An 11056-nucleotide genomic window follows, 5' to 3' on the forward strand; every position below is an offset into this window, starting at 1 on the left:
TCTTCAGAAAACTTTCTCAGTAGTGTTACAGGATCAGTATAATTAGAAAGGAAAACATTACAAGTTGAAAGTGAAAAGTGTTCCCTCCCAAAGCCCTGGCTAACACAAGAACGTATTAGAAGCTTCTGGTGGTGTAATTTTTTTCTGGATAATTCAGGATGTTAGAGGAAAGTACCTCTCCAGAAACCCATTTCAGCCATCTCTCATAGCTTTGGTCTAAGTTATCACTTCAGGAAGTTCAATTCTGGTCTCCAATACCATACCCTGTCTTAGAGATAAGGAGGTCGAAGCATGGGAAACACTCTTCAAGTCTGGGAGCCAAGTAAGCTAACAAGACACATTACTAGTTTTATTCCTAGTTCATCTAATGGATATTTCTTCTGCCATCTACTAGTTCTTATTGGGTCAAGTTATGAGCACCTCTCTAATCAACTGAAAAAGTGTTACTATGTATTAACACAATCCTTCTATCAGTTATGATAGCTACAATACTAGGAATAGTAATTCTATCCTAGTAGTACGGATATGAATGAGGATATAGAGTTCAACTTTAGGTCAGAGGTATCTGCCACACCAACAGGGAAAATTAGCAGTATGAGCCTTAGTAGAAAAAAGATAAGATTCTCACCAAGAGTAACAAACACATGCTTGTGATAGGGGTATGCCCAATGTAACTTAATAAATGAAGCACACATTCAAGACCTACCCATCTCCCTACCCCAACTCATTTGAAAAACACACCTATCATCTCCAAGGAAGAAGATGCCTTATCTCCCAAGAGATAACTTGCACACACACACACACACCCAACCCCCACTCTTCCTACACATCTAAGAGAGTCAGAATTATCAGAGAAAGAATACTCTACAGAAACTCCAATCCTGCCAGGCAGGATAATAACAACAACAATAATCAGAAGGCTAATAAAGGAGAGTTACATGTTCAAGGCCAGCTTTTTTTTTGCCTCAAAATTTAGTGGGTGGAGGGAAAGCGGAGGTGGGGCTGGGAAAGTAGCTCAGTGGTAGAACACATCCCTGGATTCAATCCCCAGTACTGTAAAAACAAACACACAAACTCCAATATCAAGACTGGAGAAGGCTCTCCCCACTCAAAGATTAGGAAGGAAATAGAGATAAAGCAAAATCAAGAGAATGAGGGCTGGATTGTGGCTCAGTGGTAGATTGCTTTCCTTGCATATGTGGGCACTGGGTTTGATCCTCAGCAGCACATAAACAAACAAACAAATAAATAAAATAAAGGTATTGTGACCATCTATAATTAAAACTAAAATAATAATAGTAATAGAATGATCAAACAGGTGTCCTTAATTCTCATTCAATATTTCCATGACTGAAAATTAGCCCAATCTTTAGCCATTTATCTTTGGTCCAAGAAGTCTTCTAGGCAATTACCCTATATGTTTGAATAAGCACCAAAAAGATGAATGAAGATTTCATTAGCACTGTTTGTAAAGGCAAGACAACAACCACCACCAGATTCTTTATACCACCTGTTCTCAAAGCATGATCTGGAGACACTAGAGGTTCTGGAAAGTCAAACTATTTTCATAATGATACTAAGAGGTTCCTTGCCTTTTTTACTCAATTCTTTTACAAGGCTTACAGAATAGACAGAATACAGAAGCAGATGAGAATAACGTTTTTTTTTTTTCAAAAATTCAACTAGATGCCAAAGAGATTTGTTAAAAAAAAGACTCACTAAATTGTTTTAGAAAAGTTACTTTTCTTAAAAAATATTATTTTGAAAAATATGTAATATTAAAGAAAACTATGTTTAGGTTAATTGTTTCCAGGAAAGTCTCAGTTTTAATTTCTAAATGACTGGTATCAATAGCTACAACCTAAATTAAAGAGTGCACAAATGCATCCTGAGGGGAAAAGTTTGAGAAATACTATCAACAGGGTATATGTGAGTTAAATACATATGTGGAATAATATGCCCCCTGCCCTTTGAGGGGGTACTGAAGATTGAACCCAGAGCTTGCAAAAGATAGGCAAATGCTCTACCACTGAGCTATATCCCAGGTTTTTAAAACATTTTTTGTTGTTGTTTTGAGACAGACTGTCAAAAAATTGCCCACACTGGTCTTGAACTTGTGATCTCCCTGAATCAGTAACCTAAGTAGCTAGGAATAAAGGTATGTACTACTGTACCCAGTATATGCTTCTTTTAAATGAGACAATCTGTATATCCTGACTCAAACACATGCCCAAAATATGATAATGGAGGTCCATATACTCAGAGTGTTACTAAAACAACTGCAGGTTATATTATACTGTTAGCAAGAAAAAATAGTACAACCATGAGTATCAATAATTAGGCCATTAAAAATGTTTCCTCTTTGCTTCGTAAGATCTTGGTTCCTCCCATAAAATGAAATGTGAGGGCCTTTCTTGAAACTGGTTGCCAACCCCCAGTAAAACAAAATACTTGTGTGTGCACAGTGAGGTGTAATTTACAAAGGTCTCAGAGAAATAAAAAAATAGTTGCTACAGCAACTATTTTAGACTGGAAAGACTTTACAAAAAAAAAAAAAAAGGAAAAAAAATCTAGCTGGGCATGGTGGTGCACACTTATAATCCCAACTACTCAGGAGATTGAGACAAGAGGATCACAAATTCAAGGCCAGCCTCAGCAACTTAGTGAGGCCCTAAGTCTAAGCTACTTAGACTCAAAATAAATAAATAAATACATATGTGGAATAATAATAGATAAATAAATAAAATTAAATAAAAGACTGGGAACATAGCTCAGTGGTAAAACTCTGGGTTCAACCTCAAAATAAATAGTTGAAAATTTATACTGAAGTGCCTATTTAGTAATAATCAGCCCTCAATACTTAGGAGTTTCAGCACATATATTATCACTGTTGTACAGCAGGAAAATGAGGAAATGATAATAGTGATCCAGAAACACATTACAAGTGAAAGGTTATCAACATAGGTTCAACATACTGTTTAGAAAAAGCATATATTTAGTAAACATTCCATGAAAACTGTCGACATTTAAAAATTTCCAGTATGCAATTTTATTTAGCTAGAAAACTCATTTGTGTAGATCTCATATCCTTTCACTAGAAAAATAAGTTAGTATAGAGAGTGCCTATAATTTTTATGGCTCCCTCTTTAATATCAACCAGTCAATCAAATTCAGGGAGTCTGGGAGTATCTGGGGTTGAACTTTGGTCCTGCATTAGTTTTAACTTGGATAAATACTGAAGGATTCAATGAATAACTCCAACTGTCACTCCTAAGCAAGCAGCTCAACCTGTCAGCTTCTCCAGAATACTGACCTCTCAGGAATATACAAAGCAAAGGGCAAGGATTAGGTACTATGCTTCAACAGTGGGAAGAAAGCACCAGCCATCAAAAATGAGTTAATGGGGCCAAGCGCGGTGTGCACACCGATAATCCCAGCTGCTGGGGAAGCTGAGGCAGGAGAATCATGAGTTCAAGCCAGCCCAGCAAATTCGAGGTGCTAAGCAACTCAGTGAGATCCTGTCTTTAAATAAAACACAAAATAAGGCTGGGATGTGGCTCAGTGGTTGAGTGTCCCTAAGTTCAATCGCTGGTGGTGGTGGGGGACCGAGTTAATAGGGCTGGTGGATACTCAGTAGTAGAGCACTTGCCTACCATTTACAGGACTCTTTAGTTCCATTCCCAGCAACGCAAAAAGAAACAAACAAATAACAGAGCCTAAAAATATCACCTGGGTGGGAGACTAATGTAGGCTTTAAAGCTATTTTGGTTCTGTTCTGTGTTATAAAACCCCTTTTTCTGATATTTGGTTGCTGTTTGTTGCAGTGCTGTGGATAGAACCCAGGGCCTAGTGCACACTAGGCAAGTGAGCCCTGTCACCAGCCCTGACTTTTTTTTTCAGGCTCATATTTAAAATAATGGCAGTTAAAAATTGAAAAGAGGCTGGGCGCGAGGGTAAGTGCCCATAACCCAGGGCTCAGGAGGATCCCAATTTTGAGGCTAGTCTCAGCAACTTAGTGAGGCCCCCACAAAAAAAAAAAAAAAAAAGCAAAAAAAAAAAAAAAAATGCTGGGGATATAGCTCAGTAGCAGAGAGTCTTTTGGATTAAGCTGCCACAACACAAACACCATCAGCCACACTTCATAAATGACGTCTTTCAAACTTCCATTATTACATGCAACAGATAAGTAAGCTTTTGGTTATCCTAGGACAATTTTCAATAAAGCTGGTGTACACGAGGAAAAAAAATATTTAAGTAATCATTTCAAAGTGAAATACTTTCCCCAGTAGTGGCAGGAGCTCTTCTTAGTAACTAAGTATACATTTGGAATGCAAGATACTATACTATACTTACTCCGAGGAACAGCAATGAAAAAAATGCTGATGCTACCCACTAAAGCAGAGAAAAAATAAAAAAGACTTCTCCATCAAAAGGATTCTGACCTTCCGTTCTAATTATAGTAGGGGTAGAAGCAGACCCACCTACAATCAAGTCAGAGCTCTGTAATGTTCTATCAAGAGACAGCAGCACAAGCTTCTAGTGTTACCATTAGCAAGCATTTCTACTTTCAATATTTCTCCCATGTCTCACTTTTTTCTTGCCTCAAATAGTAAAAATTTAATCTGTTCAATTCTTTTTTAATATTTATTTATTTTTTTTTAGTTCTCCGCGGACACAACATCTTTGTTTGTATGTGGTGCTGAGGATCGAACCCGGGCCGCACGCATTCCAGGCGAGCGCGCTACCGCTTGAGCCACATCCCCAGCCCTCACAATTCTTGAGGCAAGTAAAATCAGATAAAATTATTTCAAAATTAAAACAGTTTACAAAACATAAGGTAAAAACCAAATGGGGGTGGGGGGTCTAGGATTTAAGTGGCAGAGCGCCTGCCTAGCACAAGCAAGGTCCTGAGTTCAGTCCTCCACCAGGAAGAAAAACAAAACAACAACAACAAAAAACCCTACCATTCTCAAAGTTGGGCATGTGGCATGTGCCTGTAGTCAGAGCTACTTGGAGATAGAGGTGGGAGACTCACTTGGGCCCAGGCTTCCACACTAGCCTGGGCAATGAAGCAATACTTTAATCTCAAAAAACAAAAAAATTAAAAAAAACAACAACACTTTTCTTGATGTTAATCAGGTAATCCAGAATAAAAAGCATGGATATGATTTTATGTCAAAAGACATCCTTAAGGAGTTGTGGGTGTAGCCCAGTGTTGGAATGCCTGCTTGGCATGTGCTAGGCTGTGGGTTCAATCCCAACACCACTCACACAGACATCCTTTGGGTGAGCATGGTGGTGCATGCCTGTAATTCTAATAACTCAGGAGACTGAGGCAGGAGGATCATAAATTCAATGCCAGCTTCAGCAACTTAGCAAGACCCAGTCTCAAAATAGAAAATAAAAAAAGGACGGGAAATATAGCTCAGTGGTAAAGTGGCCCTGAGTTTAATCCCCAGTATCAACCCTCCCCTAAAACCTGCTAGGAATAAAGTATTTATTTATTTAGTGGTACTAGGGATTAAACCAGGGGCACTTTACCAATGAGCCATTTCCCCAACCTGTAGTTTTGTTGTTTGTTTGCTTTTATTTTTTTTGGACACAGGATCATGCTAAATTGCCCAATCTGACCTTAAACTTGTGAACCTCCTCCCTCAGCCTCCCAAACTGCTGGGATTACAGGCATATGCCACCCCTGGCTTAAATATTTTTGTATTTAAAGAAACAGACTGGAAATCTTTAGAATTGTGGGAAAATATGAATAAATTAGCATTTATACAATTAATTCATTTGAGCTTTATTTTGTAAAAGTTTCATTAAAAAGAAAGAAAAAAAAAACACCTTAAAATACAATTAGTAGGTCCAGCCCAACCATGGAAAAACTCAATATTATTTTAAATTTCTATTGGATAAATGACTCATTTATGGAAAATCAGAAATACTTCCCATTTTGCTCATCATAATAAAAAATTCTCACATATCCTCTAGTGGAGAACAGGGGAAGCACATGATAATGGTTGACCGAACCTAGCAGTCAACACAGTTAACTTTTGCATGTAGCTCGGAGACATTAAACTATAACTTTGAATATGTTTAGACTAAAAGTTATTTTCACTTTGAAATAAACCTTGAGGTCAAGAAAAAAAACAGCAAATGTTTTAAATTTACTGCAGTTAATGAAACTGCCTTTACCATTGACTAGATTTCCCACTCAAATTGAGACCATAGCTCCTAAAATGAATGCTGACCTTGCCCCAATCCAGATGTGTTAAGTTACTCACCATCTCTGAGCCTCAGTTTTTCTATCTGTAAAATATGACTAATTATAATACCTACATCAGAGAACTGTTTTAATTACTTATGAATAATATAATTAAGTCACTACAAGTAAATTGCTTGAAGAATCCCAGGCACAGGCTAGGGTTGTGGCTCAGTGATAGAGCACTTGCCTAGCATGTGTGAGGCCCTAGGTTTGATTCTCAGCACTGCATATAAATAAATAAAATAAAGGTCCACTGACAACTACAAAAAAAAAAAAAAAAAAAAAAAAAAAAATCCCAGGCATATAGTAGGCACTGGATAAAATTTCACTATTATTATACCTGCTTGTAATTTTCCTGTTAGGAATAACAAGTTAATCATCAAGCTAAAGATTACTTCACAAGTATCTTGGAACTTTTCTAAACCCGAAAACTTAAATATACAAGGGTAGTACAGTGGCTCACGTGTGTAATCCCAGTGATTCAGGAGGATTGTGTGTTACAGGCCAGGCCTGGCAACTTGGTGAGACCCTGCCTCAGAAGGGGAAAAAAACAAAAACAAAGGGGGTGGGGGTGCGAGAAGCAGAGGAGGAGTGTGTTCTGGCATCATGGCCCATGGCTGGAATCCCAGCAACTTGGAAGGCTGAAGCAGGAGGGCTGCAATTTGAGGTCAGCTTCAGCAACTTAGTGAGACCCTGTCTCAAAATAAAAAATAAGAAGGACTAAGGATATAAGTCAGTGGTAGAGTGCCCCTAGGTTCAATTCCCAGTAACGGGAGGGAAAAAAAATTTACAAAGGTAGATCAGCAATTTAGTTCAGCTTTTTTCTTATGAGATAAAAATTAAAGATACTTTGTTTCAGCCATTCAACTTGTTTTACTGCAGAGCCCCCAAACTTTCAAATGGAAGGAGAAAGATTAGTTATTTTCTAAGTGGTAAAAACAAATGGGAAACCAAACCAAACCAAAATAAAACCCCACCAGTTCTTTGTATCGACATATTAGGAGAGTACAGTTCCTTATAATAAGTAGTTTAACATTAAACCTTAATATTTCTAAATACTTTTAAAAGTCTTTGTTTCAAGAATCAAATAAGACAGATGATGGAAGTTGTATGTATTAATTCTAATATGAAATTGCAAAAAAATTGTCTGAAGTATACATACTTTCATCTCAAAAGTATCTAACCAGCATTGGAGGTGTAGTGCAATAGTAGAGCCCTTGCCCACAAGCTCCAGGCCCTGGGCTCTATCCCTGCGATACCCTACTATTCCAAAAAAGAAGCTAACTGAACCTAAAAGCTCATATTTTCAACTCACTATGTAAAAAGTTTTCCAAATGGGGCTGGGGTTGTGGCTCAGTGGTAAAGTGCCTGCCTCACACTTGTGAGGCTCTGGGTTCGATCTTCAGCACCACATAAAAAACAATAAGTAAATAAAATAAAGGTATTGTGTCCATCTACAACTAAAAAGTATATTTAAAAAGTTTTCCAAATGTACACAGATGTAAAGGCAGAGTAGGTTATTATGTGAAAGTCACATACAAAAGCATACTAATCCTGACATTCAGGTTGTATTTTATGAGGCAAAAAATAACTCAGTCTCTGAAAAGTATATCCATTACATTAAAAACGTTAAATGCCCCTAAAAGGAAATAATGTTCACAAGTTTTAAGTTATTTTTATAACCATAAAGATAACCAGTGAACTATTATACCCCAAATTACCATTTTTCAAATATGATCAAATACCAATGATACTACAATCTTCAATAACAGAAGAATCTAGTTTTTCATGGAATCAAAAGTTCTGGGTAAAGTCCAACAGAAAAAAAATTCCTAAAATATTTGTCATTAACTCAGACACAGAATAACTACAATCATAATAAACTGACATAATGAGTTACTATAAAAGCATAGACTAATGTAACAAGACAGGTGGAGGTGGGAGATAACTACTTTCTTATTTGGAAGAAAAAAAATCTTTACCCAATTGTGAACATTTCCTTTTACATGAAATTCGCAGGATGTCACTTCTCTATAGAGAAGTGACCTTCTCTATAGGGAGTAAGTCTTTTAAAATGTGAAAACCTGTTATTTTCAAACTGCTTGGTCTTTGGACCTTGAGGGTTGTTTCAAAATACCCGAACAAAATACCCGAAAGAAGGCACTAGGGCAGGTTCAAAAGTATCTGCCTACTTCTCTCCACCTGTTAACCAAACCAAATTATGAACACATATTTAAGCAACCAAAAAAAAAGCTCGCAATAAAATGATTCCAAGTTTGCAGGAACTATACACACATTAAAAAAAAAAAAAATCCTGCATTCCAACGAGAAAGACAACCAACGATGGTGAACCCTCACAAAGCGAAACACCATTTTCGCAGCTGAGTGTGGAGTTGGCAGACCCACGAATCTGTGTTGCCACTCAGCGACTGGATCAGAAAGATGTAGCCAAAATGTTTAAAAAAAAAAAGAAAAAGAAAAAGAAAGAAAGACACACATACAGCGAAATGTTCTTAAAAGTATGCAGCAGGTATGAACTTTCTTAGCTCAAACCAAAGTTGCACACCTGCTTTACAGATGGGTGAACCAAGGCAGATCCGACGGTGCCTTTCTCAAGGTCACTCTAGTGCAAAAGAAGAGCACGCTCGGCCTCCGATCCCAGGTCCCCGGCCTCTCCACGCTCCCGGGCGGCTCAACTCAAAAGTACTTGGCCCTACTAGAACCCTCAAAGCCACCAGGCACTCGGAGGAGCGGACACCTCCGGCGCGCTCCGGGGACCCCCGCGGCCTGCACTCCTCAGCACACCGCCCCTAGGTTCTCGCGGGCCGAGCGCCACTGCACCCAAGCACCAGGGAGGTGGCCCCGTGCCGTGGGGGTGGCGAGGGTCCCGCCGCGAGAAGCTGCACTCACCGTCGCTCTCGGCCCTGACAAGCAGGGACATGCCCTTCAGCCGCTCCACGTAGCCGGACGACACATGCCCGGTGCCCCGGTCGTCCCACTGCCGGTCCTCGTTGAGCGTGTAAACCTTCACCCGCCGCCGGGTGTCGGTCATCGTGCCGTCTAGGGGCCGGGGCGGGAGCCCGGCTGCAGTCGTCCAGGAACGGGGTCCGGGAGAGGCGGGCGCCCGCAAGCGGAGGACTCTCGGGCCTCACTGCTGCCGGTGACCGCCGCGGGCCCGCGCCGCCGCCCGCATGGCCAGCACCGGGGCCCGAGCTCTGGGCCGCCGCCTTCTCTCGCCTCCGGCTCCGCGGCGCTATTGTCCAGGCCCGGCCTCCCGGTAGCCCCGAAAGGGGCACGCGGCGCTGCGGAGCCTCCCACCCCGCCGCGGTAGGAACGCGGGGCTCCGGTCACTGCCCTGCTCCCGCCTCCGCCATGATCTCCGCCAAGCTGCTTCCCGCGCCGCCACCGCCTCCTCAGGCCGCCGCCGCCGCCATTTTTTCCTTCCTTGTACCTGGCCTTGCCTCCGCGCCCAGTGGTCCCGCTCCGTTCCCCCTGCTTCAAATATCCGAAGCCGATGGGCGCCTACTTTTGCTGCAACTGCTAACGCTGCCCGAGAGACTCCGAACGCCCCCGGCCGCCGCAGCGCCCCTGGCTGCTAGAAGTCGCTTTCCCTTCTCCACTGCCACCACCTCTTCCGTCTTCCTCATCGAGCCAAAGCCGCCGCCATCTTGGCTCGCCCCTCAAAAGCGGCGCGCGGGGCCACCCAGGCAGCAGCTGCAGGGGCCGCCAGTCGGCCCCACCATTTAAAGAGACAGGAGCGAGGCCGGGAGCCTCGCTGCGGCGGAGGCTTCGGACGAAGGCGGAAGGCGGGCGCGGAGTTGCCGAGGTGGCGGGAGCGCCGGGAGTGGAGGAGGCGGGACGCTGGTCGCGCCGGTGACGGCCCAGGACTCCCTCGCGTTTCCCTGCACGCACCGTCGTGTGTGCGCGGGGCGGCGTGTGCGTCCGTCGCGCCCTGTGTTCGTCATCAGCTCCGCTCCAGGGTTCGGAAGGGGCGTGGAGTCTGCTTCGGGCCTCGGCGCGTCGAGCGGCGTACTGGTGGAGGCAGCTCGCCGCCGCTGTCCCTGTCTGGCGGGCACGGGTAGCTGGGGCCTGGGGCTTTCGAGCGCGGTGAGAGCGCCTCGGACAATATTCTCCCGCCTCTTTGGGTACGCGGGACCTGCCAGGAGCGCGGGGTCCGGCGCCTTGAGCGGACTCTTATAGGATGAACCCGAGAAGCTTCCGGGATGGGGCACAGGCTTGTGCAGCGAGGTTCGCGCAAGTCCGGGGGATGCCGTAGAGCGCGTACTGTCGAGGCGGATCTAGGAACTTGTGACGGCTTTCATTTTCTGGAGTTGGTACTGAGCCGCCGGTGCCAGTTCTAAAGCCTCACAGTGCAATGCAGCTGCTACCTGCATTCCTCTGTCCGCTATTAGAATGGATGTTTCCTAGCCTTCTTGTTGCAAAACGAACTTGAAGGGCTTAATTGTGGTACCGTGTAATCAGGGTAATTCTCAACGTGGGTGCCGTCATCCCCCACAACTGCAAAAACAAGTCTGAAATTCAACACTTGTAAATAAAACTGGAAAACCGCGAAAACAAAAGTAATTCATTCATTCTTTCTTTCATTCTTTCTTTCCTTCTTTCCTTTTTTCTTTCTTTCCTACCAAATGCAATAATTTTGCTGGGTGTGATGGTGCAGGCCGCTCAGAAGGAGGAGGTAACAAATTAATGGGGCTGGGGTTGTGGCTCCGCGGTAGAGCGCTGGCCTCACACATGTGAGGCCTGGGGTTCGATCCTCAGCACCACATAAACATA

At 42.7% G+C, this 11056-nt stretch overlaps 1 protein-coding gene across 3 annotated transcripts in view; it reads right to left on the reverse strand.

The window, feature by feature from the left end:
- Positions 1–10829, reverse strand: part of PPP4R3A (protein phosphatase 4 regulatory subunit 3A) — a 45125-nt gene extending 34296 nt beyond the window's left edge. For 2 of the 3 annotated variants that reach the window (XM_081289357.1, XM_081289356.1), the window contains exon 1: positions 9173–10829. In XM_081289357.1, the coding sequence (XP_081145483.1) occupies positions 9173–9314 (142 nt within the window). In that variant the 5' untranslated portion in view covers positions 9315–10829. The remainder of the gene's footprint in view (positions 1–9172) is intronic. The other variant, XM_081289358.1, reaches the window with a different exon arrangement.
- Positions 10830–11056: the final 227 nt, after the last annotated feature.

Source organism: Spermophilus citellus (genome assembly GCF_964194105.1).
Source record: "Spermophilus citellus genome assembly, chromosome: 4".
NCBI lineage: Eukaryota > Metazoa > Chordata > Mammalia > Rodentia > Sciuridae > Spermophilus > Spermophilus citellus.